Source organism: Salvelinus namaycush, chromosome 22 (genome assembly GCF_016432855.1).
Source record: "Salvelinus namaycush isolate Seneca chromosome 22, SaNama_1.0, whole genome shotgun sequence".
Classification (NCBI taxonomy): domain Eukaryota; kingdom Metazoa; phylum Chordata; class Actinopteri; order Salmoniformes; family Salmonidae; genus Salvelinus; species Salvelinus namaycush.
In genome coordinates, this window is record NC_052328.1 from 11,327,024 (window position 1) to 11,342,596 (window position 15,573).

Below are 15,573 nucleotides of genomic sequence, written 5' to 3' on the forward strand. Positions count from 1 at the left end.
ACCTTTATTCATAAAACCTTCATTTTCCGGCTTTGTTACATTCGTTCCAAAAGCCCAGTGAACAAGACCTTGAAGTGTGGAAATGCGAGATTCATTTGTACATGACGTATTTGTTGAGACTGACTCATGCAATATGATCAGGGTCTCTGCTGTACCTGGCAAATGGATATTATCACATATTATTACTGTTTAACTTATTCAATGATGGTGCTGCACAGAATGGTGTCAAGATAAATTTACATAAGTTCGAATACACCTGAAACGTATTACTACATCTACTGTAACCAGCTCTAAAGTCAACAGTGTTACAGTATCTTGTGCTAAAATATTGCTGACTGTAGACCTATGCTTTGTTGTGATCCTCATTGTACAATGCTTTTGTGTACATTGCTATGGTATTTATCGACGCTAACAATGAGCAGAGCTACTCGGATTCACTGGACCCATTCACGGTGTCCATATACATTATTTCATAACATACAATGTACAGTCACAGTGTGTTGACGAAAGAAATGATTTTTTTGTGGACTGATCATAAATATACAGTCCCTCAGTGTCCCAGCAGAGCCAGCAGGGGGCCAGCTGCACCAAGTCTCCTTGACTGTCTTTGTTTTGAATGGAAACTCCCCATCGAATCTGCTCAAGAGAAAGAAAAATGTACAGAAACATATAGAAAACAACACCCTCTCAGCAGTTGCCATCACAGGGGCTTCAAAGGTGAAAAGAGCTCCAGATTTAAAGCATTCTGACGGTAGCCAGCTCTCATCTAGTAAGTCTGGCTTTTCTGGGTAAGAGTAGGACTCGACACCTCCCCCCTCTGACAACCTTGATAATGCAGGTGGTGCACACTCAAGTTGTACAACTGATGTGCAGCGCATAAAGAGTACATCAGTTGTACAAGCTGAGTGTGTACGGGCCCCCTCTAATACAACAAACTGTTAGGTATCTGATGACAATTAGGCCTACCAGAACAAAAATAACTCATGACTCAAGTAAAGTGGGAGGGAATCAGACAAGCAAATAGTACATTTACAGCCACTATTTCTAGCTTGCTGAATTGTTAATATTTAATCACTGTCAAAAAACATTTAATATTCTTGTCATAATAATGATAAGTAATGATGGAGGGGACTTAAAGAATTAGCGGTTTTCGTGCTGAAAGAATCTTGTATTGTAGTGGAGAGAGGGCTAACGGGAGGATTAGGTGGCCATGATTGTATAAGAGTCAGGACTTTGGTTTAAGGGCACCCTTTGGGTGGCAGTGTCCCCCCCCCCCATCACAGCCTAAGGTATTGAGGCGGGAAGAATGCCTCTCACTGGCCCTCTAACACCACTTCCAACAGCATCTGGTCTCCTACCCAGACATCAATCAGGCCTGACCCTGCTTAGACTCAGATGAAAGCCAGCAGAGAGAGGCAGTCAGGGTAGTCTGTCTGCTTGCCATACATTAAAGTATTATGTCCCTCTTTTGTGCTCCGGTTTTGGACAAGTTCCCTCTATTTTTACTAATACATACAAAGTTAACCAGAGAACCCTTGTGGTTACAGCTGGCATCTTTAAACTAACAATTATCACAAGAAGTTTGTGAGTAAGAGAAGATGCATCTGTATAAGAATGGAAAGGGAGGATGGAAAGGCAGTGAGGACTGGAGGTGGGGGGGGAAGTCTTCTGTTGGCCTACATGGGGCAGACTTTGTTCTCTGGGATCGGTAGCTGGGCGACGGAGCTGCGCTCGCTCGGGGACTCCTCCTCATTCTTAGGCTGAGCGTTGCCGCAGACCGGTATGCGGGCGGCGATGGCTGACATCTCGCCCCCCGTGCAGCTCTCCCCAGTCATTCCCGGTCGCTGCGATGTTGCGTTCATGTTCTCTGGCGCAGGCTTGCCGGTAAAGAGCTGGATCAGACACTTCCTGAACTGGACAAAGGTCAAAGGGCATTAGAACAGCTAATCAAAAAGAAAATGTCAGAAAGCCAGTGAAGGCAGTGTTCCTTCAGTACGAAGGGGGAAAAACATTTTTAAACGGGAATGAAATAAATGTTATTTTTGGACAAGTTCTTAAAGCACATTCATTGTTTCTTAACATGTAGGCTTCTGATTGGTGCCTTATGAACAGCACCCAGGTGATAGCCACTTATTGCCTTGCAGTGTGATATCTGAACTGGCAGGATACTGTAGCTCCTCTTAAAAATAAGCAGATAAGCGGTAGACAGTTACATGGCTCTGCAGGTAGGAGATATGTATCATACTTATCAAGAGATGTACAGCACATATTGCAACATTGCAATTGTTTTTTGCTATTTGTTTAAAAAGGCAGATAGGATGGAGTACTGACCACCATCCTTCTGCTGAAGGGCACACATCAATGGCCTGCCAATTTTGTCTAAACGGGTGGGAGAAAAAAACTCTAAAAAGCTCTGAATCATTACTTGTTTCCACATTACCTTGCAGATGAAACTGTTACGTGACTGACCTTTTTGCGAGCTTTTTCTGTCCCAAAAGCAGATTCCAGGAAAACCCTCAATGCATCGCCCCCAGCAAATTCAAGCATGACCTGTGCCACTATTGAAGTTTCCATTTCAACATAAAGTCCAAGCTAATGCTTCTCACATCTTTACCTTCCCAAAGGCTGCTGAAAATAAACACTATGGCCGGGTTTTCAATTAAATCGCGGGTTGTAGACAATGCTGCTTTTAAAAGGGAATTTCACATTGAGACGACATATCCCGCTGGGAACAGACGTCAGTTCAACTTCTAGTTATGATTTACATTTGGTTGAGTTTTCAGCTGATGTAAATTCAACATGAAATAAATCAAATCAAATTCACCATATCATTGGATTTATGATAAAATTTGGGTGAAAAAAGACAAAATGCCCTTACGTTGATTACTTTTTGCAAATCCAATCAGTTTTCAATGTTGATTCAACGTCATCACATCATTGATTCAACCAGTTTTTGCCCAGTGGGATGCTGCGTTTGCAGTGAAAGCAATCTCTGCGAACGTGGGAACATTGCCTTTAAAAGTTGCATTGACTACAACCCACGATCGGATTGAATCCTGGCCTATTCTCAAATGGATGTTCACTTTAGATTCAGTGTTTTGTCCACTGACCTTGAAATCTTTAAGGCTTTAGCAGAGAATACATTTAAGTATTTGTTTGAGAAATGTGTTCGCTTGATGTTCCAAAATAGACCTACAAGAAAGCAACTATGGCACTAAGCTACAGTATGTGTCATGCCAAGCATAAGGTCATAAATGTGTCACCTTAATGGAACTATGAATGGCTTGAGCAAAATAACGTCAACAACACTTTTTCTGTCCCATTGAAAGGCTATTCTGGAGGCTAGATGGTTTTCCAAGATGAAGAAGGCAAACATCATAACATTTCACACCTCTCAGCTAAATGGAGAACACATTTCAATTCCCATATTTCTGTGCACTGGACATAGACAGCAGGATTGTGTGTCAGAAGAACTTTGGTGAGTGGTACTGTATAGCTCATTTGGTAGAGCATGGGTTTGGTTCTTGGGACCACCCATGTAAAATGTATGCATGATGACTCTCGTTTTGGATAAAAGCTTCTGCTAAATGGCATATATTATTATTATTATTACTAATAATAATCATAATAATAATATGCCATTTAGTAGTATTATGGTACAGAGCAGGATGTACTGGCATTCTCCTAAAAAATTGTTTTTCATCTTGCCACATACAGTGCCTTGCAAAAGTATTCATCCCCCTTGGTGTTTTTCCTATTTTGTTGCATTACAACCTGTTATTTAAATCGATTTTTATGTGAATTTCATGTAATGGACATACACAAAATAGTCCAAATTCGTGAAGTGAAATGAAAAAAATTACTTATTTCAAAAATATTTAAAAAATTAAAAACGGAAAAGTGGTGCGTGCATATGTAATCACCCCCTTTGCTATGAAGCCCCTAAATAAGATCTGGTGCAACCAATTACCTTCAGAAGTCACATAATTAGTTAAATTAAGTCCACCTGTGTGCAATCTAAGTGTCACATAATACAGTATATATACACCTGTTCTGAAAGGCCCCAGAGTCAGCAACACCACTAAGCAAAGGGCACCACCAAGCAAGCGGCACCATGAAGACCAAGTAGCTCTCCAAACAGGTCAGGGACAAAGTTGTGGAGAAGTACAGATTAGGGTTGGGTTATGAAAAAAATATCCGAGACTTTGAACATCCCACGGAGCACCATTAAATCCATTATTAAAAAAATTGAAAGAATATGGCACCACAACAAACATGCCAAGAGAGGGCCGCCCACCAAAACTCAAAGACCAGGCAAGGAGGGCATTAATAGAGAGGCAACAAAGAGACCAAAGATAACCCTGAAGGAGCTGCAAAGCTCCACAGCGGAGATTGGAGTATCTGTCCATAGGACCATTTTAAGCCGTACACTCCACAGAGTGGGCGGAGCTGGGCGGAGGTTCACCTTCCAGCAAGACAATGATCCTAAGCATACTGCTAAAGCAACACTTGAGTGGTTTAAGGGGAAACATTTAAATGTCTTGGAATGTCCTAGTCAAAGCCCAGACCTCAATCCAATCTGTGGTATGACTTAAAGATTGCTGTTCACCAGCGGAACCCATCCAACTTGAAGGAGCAGGAGCAGTTTTGTCTTGAAGAATGGGCAAAAATCCCAGTGGCTAGATGTGCCAAGCTTATAGAGACATACCCCAAGAGACTTGCAACTGTAACTGCTGCAAAAGGTAGCTCTACAAAGTATTGATTTGGGGGGGGGGGGGGGGGGGTGAATAGTTATGCACGATCAAGTTTTCAGTTTGTCTGTCTTATTTCATGTTGTGTAAATTAAATGATACAAATCTCCCAAAAATCCATTTTAATTCCAGGTTGTAAGGCAACAAAATAGGACAAATACCAAGGGGTGTGAATACTTTCGCAAGCCACTGTATGGCCAGGGACATGAGTACACACATGATGTAATGCTAGCAGAGTGTACTGTGTCAAGCATTCCTCTGCAGCGATCCCTTTCTTAGTGCAGCAGCTGCTTGTGTGCAGTGAAAGTTGTGCTGGGACCAAATAAAGATCTATATGTCTCTCTGTAGTAACTTTCTCTCTAAGTTTCTCTAAAATCCTTCACAACAGTCAGAAGTACCCCTCCAAACTCGCAGAGCCAGGGCTGAACAAAGCACATCACAATCAGCTTAGGTAAGAGAGAGATGGAGGAGAGAGGAGGAAGGGAAGGGGATGCTCCTTGATAATGCACTAAAGTAGCAGTCCTGTCAATCAAGTCATTCCCAAATGTTAATTCTCTTCAGGCTTCACAACGCTTCAATCATGTGTATGTGCCCCTCTGTAGGACTGGGCATATTACAGTCCCAGGATGCCATATAACCTATTTTGTATATAATGTTTCTGCCACCGTTTCTTATGACTGAAAAGAGCTTCTACATATCAGGACAGCGATTACTCACCTCGTACTGGAAGAAGATTTTTTTTAAACGAGTCGGACGCAAAGGATTTACTTCAGACACCCGACAAGGCCCTCATTCCCGTCATACGCAGGAGAAAGAGACGGAGATATCGGGGAGGTAGGTCGGGGTGCCTTGTAAGGATCCATCGGCGAGTGGGTAATCTGCCTTTACCATCAGTCCTATTAGCCAACATACAATCATTGGATAACAAAATAGAAGAACTACGATCAAATATGTCCTACCGACAATTAAATACTGTAATATCGTATGTTTCACCGAGTCGTGGCTGAACGACAACATGAATAACATACAGCTCTAGGGTTTTACCCAGCATCGGCAAGATAGAACAGCCGCCTCTGGTAAGACATGGGGTGGCGGTGTGTGTATATTTGTAAAGAACAGCTGGTGCAGAAAATCTAATAGTAAGGAAGTCTCGAGGTTTTGCTTGCCTGATGTAGAGTATCTCAAGATAAGCTGTAGACCACACTATTTACCAAGATAGTTTTCATCTATATTCTTCGTAGCTGTCTATTTACCACCACAAACCGATGCTGGCACTAAGACCGCACTTAATGAGCTGTATAGGGCCATAAGCAAACATGAAATCGCTCATCCAGAGGTGGCGCTCCTAGTGGCCGGGGACTTCAATGCAGGGAAACGTCTACCAGCATGTTAAATGTGCAACCAAGAGGGGGGGGGGGGACTCTAGACCACCTTTACTCCACACAGAGACACATACAAAGCTGTCCCTCGCCCTCCATTTGATAAATCTGACCATAATTCTATCCTCCTGATTCCTGGTTACAAGCAAAAACTAAAGTAGGAAGTACCAGTGACTCGGTCAATAAAGAAGTGGTCAAATGATGCAGATGCAGGACTGTTTTGCCTGCACAGATTGGAATATGTTCCGAGATTCTTCCGATGGCATTGAGGAGTACACCACTTCAGTCACAAGCTTCATCAATAAGTGCATCAATGACGTCGTCCGCACAGTGACTGTACGTTTATACCCCAACCAGAAGCCATGGATTACAGGCAAGATCCGCACTGAGCTAAAGGGTAGAGGTGCCGCTTTCAAGGAGCAGGACTCTAACTCGGAAGCTTATAGGAAATCCTGCTATGCCCTCCGACGAACCATTAAACAAGTAAAGCATCAATACAGGACTAATATTGAATCGTACTACACAGGCTCCGACGGTTGTCGGATGTGGCAGGGCTTGCAAACTATTACAGACTACTAAGGGAAGCACAACCGCGAGGTGCCCAGTAATATAAGCCTACCAGATGAGCTAAATCACTTCTAAGCTTGCTTCGAGGCAAGCAACACTGAAGTATGCATGAGAGCATCAGCTGTTCCGGATGACTGTGTGATCACGCTCTCCGTAGCCGATGTGAGTAAGACCTTTAAACAGGTCAACATTCACAAGGCCGCAGGGCCAGACGGATCACCAGGACTTGTACTCTGAGCATGCGCTGACCAACTGGCAAGTCTCTTCACTGACATTTTCAACCTGTCCCTGACTGAGTGTAATACCAACATGTTTCAAGCAGACCACCATAGTCCCTGTGCCCAAGAACACTAAGGTAACCTGCCTAACTGACTACCGACCTCTGAAGTGCGTTGAAAGGCTGGTCATGGCTCACGACACCATTATCCCAGAAACCCTAGACCCACTCCAATTTGCATACCGCCCCAACAGATCCACAGATGATGCAATCTCTATTGCACTCCACACTGCCCTTTCCCACCTGGACAAAAGGAACACCTATGTGAGAATGCTATTCATTGACTGCAGCTCAGCGTTCAACCCCATTGTGCCCTCAAAGCTTATCACTAAGCTAAGGACCCTGGGACTAAACACCTCTCTCTGCAACTGGATCCTGGACTTGCTGACGGGCCGCCCCCAGGTGGTAAGGGTAGGTAACAACACATCCGCCGCACTGATCCTCAACACAGGGGCCCCTCAGGGGTACTCAGTCCCCTGTTCACTCACGACTGCATGGCCAGGCACGACTCCAACACCATCATGAAGTTTGCCGATGACACAACAGTGGTAGTCCTGATCACCGACAACGATGAGACAGTCTATAGGGAGGAGGTCAGAGACCTGGCCGTGTGGTGCCAGGATAACAACCTCTCCCTCAACGTGATCAAGACAAAGGAGATGATTGTGGACTACAGGAAAAGGAGGACCGAGCAGGCCCCCATTCTCATCGACGGGGCTGTAGTGGAGCAGGTTGAGAGCTTCAAGTTCCTTGGTGTCCCCATAACCAACAAACTATCATGGTCCAAGCACACCAAGACAGTCGTGAAGAGGGCACGACAAAACCTATTCCCCCTCAGGAGACTGAAAAGATTTAGCATGGGTCCTCAGATCCTCAAAAAGTTCTACAGCTGCACCATCGAGAGCATCCTGACTGGTTGCATCACTACCTGGTATGGCAACTGCTCGGCCTCCGACCGCAAGGCACTACAGAGGGTAATGCATACGGCCCAGTACATCACTGGGGCCAAGCTTCCTGCCATCCAGGACCTCTATACCAGTCGGTGTCAGAGGAAGGCCCTAAAAATTGTCAAAGACTCCAGCCACCATTGTCATAGACTGTTCTCTCTGCTACCGCACCGAAAGCTTCTACCCCCAAGACACAAGACTAAAGAACAGCTAGTCAAATGGCTACCCAGACTATTTGCATTGTCCCCCCCCCCCTCTTTTACTCCCTGTTTATTATCTATGCATAGTCACTTTAACTCTACCTACAGTACATGTACATATTACCTCAATTACCTCGACTACCCTGTGCCCCCGCACATTGACCCTGTATATAGCCTCGCTACTGTTATTTTAATTATTTGGGGGTTTTTCTCTATTTTTTACTTAACACTTATTTTTCTAACTGCATTGTTGGTTAAGGGCTTGTACGTAAGCATTTCTACACCTGTATTCGGCACATGTGACAAAAAAAAGTGATTTGATTTGATATGGCACAACAGAGAGACTATGGCATGCCAATCATTCATCACACAGCCACAGACCAGACTTAATTTGCTCAATTATTAATCAAAAACTTCTGCCTGACAACTGTGATCTTTGGGGACTGTGGTTCCTCATTTGTATTTTGAGGGACTGACCTTGTAAGATCAAAGCTCTTTCTTTCAAGAAATATCAAAGGATAATGGTAGAACGTTCCTCCTTGACATTGCTGTGACCTGTGTATGATATACTTTGAACCTGTCTATGGTATCAATCTGCTTTACTGTACAGAAGTCATCCATTGTAGGAAGCCTCCTATGTCCCTCTGACACTATTGCGTAACTTCCACACAGACCCCATTGCTTAAGGTCAGTTGACTTTTACAACTGTCCTACATCTGAGGTATCTTGATGCCAGGATCTGCCTGCTAGCTGTCCTTATTTACATTTATTCACATCCCCTGCTCTTTTATAAATACAGTGACCTATTAACAGGACAGATCTAAAGTGGAGCAGCCAGTCAGATGGACAGGCAGAATTCATGCACCCACATGTGACCAAAATCTCCCTAACCAAATCAAAAATGTTATGTAAACAGCATGCTATTGAAGTTTTTAGATACTATTTTTGTGATTTTCCTTGGTTTTGAAAAATGTACCCCACCACAGTGATAGACATCCTCAGGCTCATTTGGCAATATGAGGGCATGCAGAAAACAAGTATAAATGGCCATATCAGAGAGAATACTATTTGTTTTGCTCTATTTGGTTGTCATAGAAGCCATCAGTCCCGAGAAACCATCAGTATCACCACAATGGGAATGAGAAAGCACGCGCATGAGGCTTTGTAACTTCCATATACATTAAAAATATAGATTTGGTAAAAAAAAAAAGGAAAAATGTGTTATTTAATGTCTATCCTTGACCAAATTCATTGTGGCTTTGTGTAAATCTAAAACTACAGTGCATTCGGAAAGTTTTCAGACACCTTAACTTTTTCCAAATGTCGTTACGTTACAGCTTTATTCTAAAATGGATTAACTAGTTTTTTCCCTCATCAATACACAATAATGACAAAGCGAAAAAAGGTTTTTAAAATTTGTGCAAATGTATTTAAAAAATGAAAACAGAAATTACTTATTTACATACACTACCGGTCAAAAGTTTTAGAACACCTACTCATCCAAGGGTTTTTCTTTTTTTGTACTATTTTCTACATTGTAGAAAAATACTGAAGACATCAAAATTATGAAATAACACATATGGAATCATGTAGTAACCAAAAACGTGTTAAACAAATCAAAATATATTTTATATTTGAGATTCTTCAAATAGCCACCCTTTGCCTTGATGACAGCTTTGAACACTCTTTGCATTCTCTCAACCAGCTTCACCTAGAATGCTTTTCCAACAGTCTTGAAGGAGTTCCCACATATGCTGAGCACTTGTTGGCAATATGAGGGCATGAGTTCCTCTGTGGAGATGGGAGAACCTTCCAGAAGGACAACCATGTCTGCAGCACTCCACCAGACGGAAGCCACTCCTCAGTAAAAGGCACATGACAGCCTAAAGGACTCTCAGACCATGAGAAACAAGATTCTCTAGTTTGATGAAACCAAGATTGAACTCTTTGACCTGAATGTTATGGGTCACGTCTTGAGGAAACCTTGCACCATCCCTACGGTGAAGCATGGTGGTGGCAGCATCATGCTTTGGGGATGTTTTTCAGCGGCAGGGACTGGGAGACCAGTCAGGATCGAGGGAAAGATGAACGGAGCAAAGTACAGAGAGATCCTTGATGAAAACCTGCTCAGGACCACAGACTGAGGCAAAGTTTCAGGACAATGACCCTAAGCACACAGCCAAGACAACACAAGAGTTGCTTCGGACAAGTTTCTAAATGTCCTTGAGTGGCCCAGCCAGAGCCCGGACTTGAACCCAATTTAACATCTCTGGTGATAGCTGTGCAGCGACGCTCCCCATCCAACCTGACAGAGTTTGAGAGGATCTGGAGAGAAGAATGGGAGAAACTCTCAAATACAGGTGTGCCAAGCTTGTAGCGTCATACCCAAGAAAACTCAAGGCTCTAATCACTGCCAAAGGTGCTTCAACAAAGTACTGAGTAAAGAGACTGAATACATATGTAAATGTTTTTTAATTTAATACATTTGCTTAAAAATATGGCTTTGACATTATGGTCTATTGTGTGTAGATTGATGAGTAGACTTTTTTTTTATTTTTTTAAATAGGCTGTAACGTAACAAATTGTGGAAAAAGTAAACAGGTCTGAATACTCTGTATATCTCTCTTTTGATGAGCAGAGAGAAATAAAGAACCCCTGATAATAATATATATTTTTATTTATTTAACCTTTATTTAACTAGGCAAGTCAGTTAAGAACAAATTCTTATTTACAATGACGGACTACCCCGGCCAAACCCTAACCCGGACGACGCTGGGCCGATTTTGCGCCGCTCTATGGGACTCCCAATCATGGCCGTTTGTGATACAGCCTGGAATCAAACCAGGGTCTGTAGCGACGCCTCTAGCACTTAGACCGTTGTGCCACTCGGAAAATAATACATTGTGTAACGCATTTCCCATGCTCAATGTGCAGAATATCTTTTGGTAATTGCAAAACAAACTGGTTTTGCGGATCGAGGAGCTGATGCATTTTTAAAGCAGCCAGCCAGCATGGACAGTTCTACATTCTATATTTCACATGTCATTTATTCATACACCATACATTATTTAAGGACAGGCTAACACCCAAAAAGAAAAAAAAAGAACTGTCAGCTGAGTTTTCCTCAAAGGCTTTCATCCCAAGACTAACAATTGATGATGCCTCTCAGCTCTGTGTCAGTTGAGTGAGACTTGCCACAACCTGGCAGAGAACTGGTGGGCATTTTTTCTCCTGAAAACTGCCAAATTGTATTCCCATTCATATTGCAGAATTCAGAGAATTCATAAGCAACATGGCCAGGATTAAATCAGATCAGCAGTAACCCATGTTAGCCGACAAACGCATAATTTATCATTGCTTTTGTTTAGGCGGTGTCAGTGGTGTAATTGCGTTAGAGCTGTCAAATCGGTAATTGGCTGCTCTTGTGGTAATTGTCATGAAACCACATTTGTCCTTAAATCCAACCCGCATTACAAGTTCAGAATGAGAAAGTGTAGGCTACATAGAAATAACGACACCAGTAATAGGGATTTATAGAAGCCTGACCGAGGTGTAGATTATATCACACATTCCAGTGTTCAAATTTTGTAATGTAGCTGCATGGGATTTCTACTAATGCAATTCAGTGCATCCAACGGCAGGTCCGCGATAGGTAACGCCAGGAGCAGGTTGTGGATATGACAGCTCTAACACAGTTACACCCCCGACACCACCAAAACAAAAGCAATCACAAACTATGTTACTGCTGTGTTACTGTTGATCTGATTGTATCCTGGCCTTATTCACAGTACACCTGGAAATGGTTGTCTAAAACCTTGGACAACAATAATAACAGCAATAACAGCAATATCACAGATCGATACGGTGTAAGCCTTCAATGTAATTAACAACCCAGAGAATGTCATAAGTAGCCATGCGTTCAGGGGGGAAAGAGTGAGATACCTGTTTGTTCATGAAGACGTAGATTACTGGGTTGTAGACTGCAGCCGTCTTGGAGAAGAAAGCGGGTGCGGCAGCCAGTCTGGGGTCCAGGTAGATGGTGGGACAGGCTGTGACAATGATGGAGAAGGCTGCGTAGGGTGTCCAGCCCACCAGGTAAGCGACGATCATCACCACCACCATGCGGCTCACCTCACGCTCCGGTTTCTTGGCATTACCCAGCCTGCCATGGGACACCTGAGGATTGACGTGACAACAAACAGCTTTGGTTATTGAGCTATAAAGTCTATTATGTGAGTTTATTTAAAGACTTTAAGAACTGACCTGAAAGTCTTGAATACACCAGGACATAATGACTAGACAATTACAAAAAATATTCCCAAGCATGCGCTTGCTAGTCAACCAAGGACTACTTTGGTTCAGTTGCATCCTCTACCAGTAGTGCCAGTATTCTATACATGGAAACTGACCTTCCTCAGCTTCTGTAGGAGCTTCCCATAGCAGTAGATGATCATCCCCAAGGGCATTATGAAGCAGGTCACAAAGAAGGTGATGATGTAGGTGTGATTCCAAATGTTGTTGGAATACCTGAGGTCAGAGGAAAGTAGACCATAAACATTTAAATTACATTTCCACCATTTTCTACATGGCCCAGTCATATTATGACATTGTTAACTATTCCTTTAAAAGGGATATCTGTAGTTCATACAACCATTTTTGCCATGCCCAAATGCCACTGCAATTCAAGAATGACCCGTGTGTACCTAAGTGCGTGTATGATACAAACAGGAGGTTGATATTGCTGTACATCTACAGTATGATGTGTGCCCTCTGCTCTCTCTGTTGCCTCTCACCAATTGGGCTCGCAGGTGGTGCCGATCTTACTGACGGTGTAACTACACCAGCCGAACACAGGAGGGATAGTCCAGATGAAGGAGAAGGTCCAGACGAACAGCAGGCCCAGCGCTGCATGCTTCCCCCTCAGACGGACATTCCCCAGAGGCCGGCAGATCACAAAGTAGCGCTCAAAGGACAGGACCGCCAGGGACCACATAGCCACAATCCCTGAAAGAAGGGTATTATGGGCATTATGTAGAGCCTAGAAGCCACATTACTACTTAACCCATATACCTGTGACTATATTCATTACATAGCACTGACTTGCATGCCTTCTTACTATTAATAAAACGATTACTAACATGTTAAAATAACAATAAATGACATATTTTCATTAAAAACGTTATTTTTAAAAGAAGATATAGTCTGGACAAAAATCTGGTCATGTTGCTATGTAAAAGGACTGGTCGTCCGTTCTAAGCTAGCTAGCCAACTTCAGCTAACTCAGTCACGCTTATATTAACCCCCACTTTACCAAACTAAATGCTGTTTCAAATATTTTTTATTGTGGAACAGAGTCAAATGTACAAGTTTATAAACAGGCTTGAGGGCTCCCTTTTAACCCTTTTAAATATAGAAGCTAACAGTGAAATGCATTAAAGAAAATGGACACAACAAAAAAAAGGAGGCTACATCAAAACAGTGTGAAAAATGAATGGAAAATTAAAGAAAAGGGGCTAACTAGAACCCTAAAAGGATTTTAGGCTGTTCCTGTCGGATAACCCTGTCTGATTCCAGGTAGAGCACTTTTTCGTTCCAGGTAGAACCCTCAAATAACCCTTCGGTGTTAAGGTTCTAGCTGGAACCAAAAAAGGGTTCAGTTCTACCACAGGGACAGCGGAAGAACACTTTATGGTTCTAGGTAGCTCCTTTTTCAAAGATTGTATGTATATGATATTCACATACCATTGTGACATTGTCAGTGAAAAGGCAGAGCACTATGATTCCAACCACAATAGGATTTTGAGTTACATTCTCAGAGAGAGAGTTATCTAAATGTAATTGTGACAGCACTTAGGGTATAGCTACATCAATTTGCAGGATATATATAATCCATGTAAGAGGTACATATTGAAGTACTCTTACCTAAAATAGGCTAATGATGCAGTAAAGGTACATTAGTCTGCCTCCTAATGGAGTGAAAAAGTTGTACTTAATTACAGTATAATTCACTCTCAAAGGTTTGCTTGTGTACTACAGTCTCTGGGGCAAGACTACAGTACACGTACTCTCTCCTTAACACTACATTTAATTCAGAATTGTTGTTGTAGAAAAGTATATAAATGACCCAAATAAGTGCTATTTGGGTCACATGTGAAATAAGGAGCAGCCCCTATTCCTTTTGTGTAATCATAAAAACTGCTCAACTCCATTGCTATACTAATAATATGCTAATGTCAATACAATGCTGTTACTAGTATAATGACAGTGTTATTACACAGGTATACTTATAAAGTATTACCTTACTGCCTTTTGGTTCAAATAATTGTCTCAGCATGTCTTACATACAAACCAGCTCCAAAACAAATGGATTAAGGCGTCATAATAAACAGATTACTGCCTTCTGATGTAATGAGTAGCTACTGTAGCTACTGTAGCCTACTTTCTCAGCAACAAACAGTGTTTTCACTGTTGACTATAAGGCTATGTTGTGCAACAAAAATGTGTGTGTTTCCTAAGTTAGATAATGTATTCACATTTTTTTAAATGTTATCACACGATCATATCTGTCTGTGTGTCATTTTGCCATCAGTTTTAGGTCGATTTTTCACCGCAACAAAATGCTTTAAAAGAACTGCGAAATGCACTACAAATGATGGATGGCTTCTTTTCGGCTATGTCTTTAAAAAAAACTGTCTAAGAAACCAATCTAACAAATAAACAGTCAATCAAACAATCAGTCTTTGACTTTCAAATGGTATTATTTTTGCAACATTTTGGAATCTAAACAGCTCCAACACTGACACCTACAGTAAGTGTGCGATTACCCCAGCATCCAATTTATTCAGATACATAACCATGCTGAACTTACCGAAATAGGTGACAGCAAAACCTTCCAAAACGCAAGCCCAATTTCCAAGGAAAAAATACCCTTTGGCGTTTGTTAGAAAACTTATGGTTCCACCGGTGAGTGACACAAGGAAGTCAGCGAGAGATAAATTAACGATGATATAATTTAAGGGCTGTCTCAGCTGTTTGAACTTGTAAGTGGCCAACATAACAGTGAAATTTTCAAAGAGAGACAGAGATGTTATAACAAACATCAAGGTAGCCAAAACTGCGAAATTCCAAGGTGCAAGATTTGTTATTGGACCAGTGAACGGATCAGCATGTGGTTTGTAGATCTCTGATGCCTCGGTATAAGAAACACCATTTACTGCAATTCTTAAAGTATCCATTGTCCATGTCCAAATAATTGCACGCGATCTTAGAGAGTAATATTAATATTGCACTTGGGGGTTATGTAAGGGGTCTGAGATTTTGTGGTCCATATGTCTCATTTTCACAACTTAATTTGGACTCTCATCCTCGGAGTCGCGCGTAAAAAAAATTCGTTTGAAAGAATGACTGGATCAACAGCCATCGCTTGAAATCTTTAGACTACTTGTCTTTGAG

The 15,573-nt window shown here is 42.1% G+C and overlaps 1 protein-coding gene across 1 annotated transcript; it reads right to left on the bottom strand.

The window, feature by feature from the left end:
- Positions 1 to 1,676: 1,676 nt before the first annotated feature.
- LOC120017903 (vertebrate ancient opsin) lies at positions 1,677 to 15,356 on the bottom strand. Its single transcript, XM_038960859.1, has 5 exons — positions 14,990 to 15,356; positions 12,915 to 13,125; positions 12,531 to 12,648; positions 12,064 to 12,297; positions 1,677 to 1,913 (listed from the first exon to the last, which is right to left on the bottom strand). Exons 1-5 carry the CDS (start codon positions 15,354 to 15,356, stop codon positions 1,677 to 1,679), a joined length of 1,167 nt encoding a protein of 388 aa, XP_038816787.1.
- Positions 15,357 to 15,573: the final 217 nt, after the last annotated feature.

What these genes read in the sequence shown, in the direction of transcription:
- LOC120017903 (XM_038960859.1), bottom strand. Translation starts at nt 15,356, where the DNA reads ATGGATACTTTAAGAATTGCAGTAAATGGTGTTTCTTATACCGAGGCA. An exon ending in TTTTGCTGTCACCTATTTCG is followed by an intron (nt 13,126 to 14,989) that starts GTAAGTTCAGCA and finishes CCCTTCTTTCAG; the next exon opens with GGATTGTGGCTATGTGGTCC. An exon ending in TCCTACAGAAGCTGAGGAAG is followed by an intron (nt 12,298 to 12,530) that starts GTCAGTTTCCAT and finishes GTCAATCCTCAG; the next exon opens with GTGTCCCATGGCAGGCTGGG.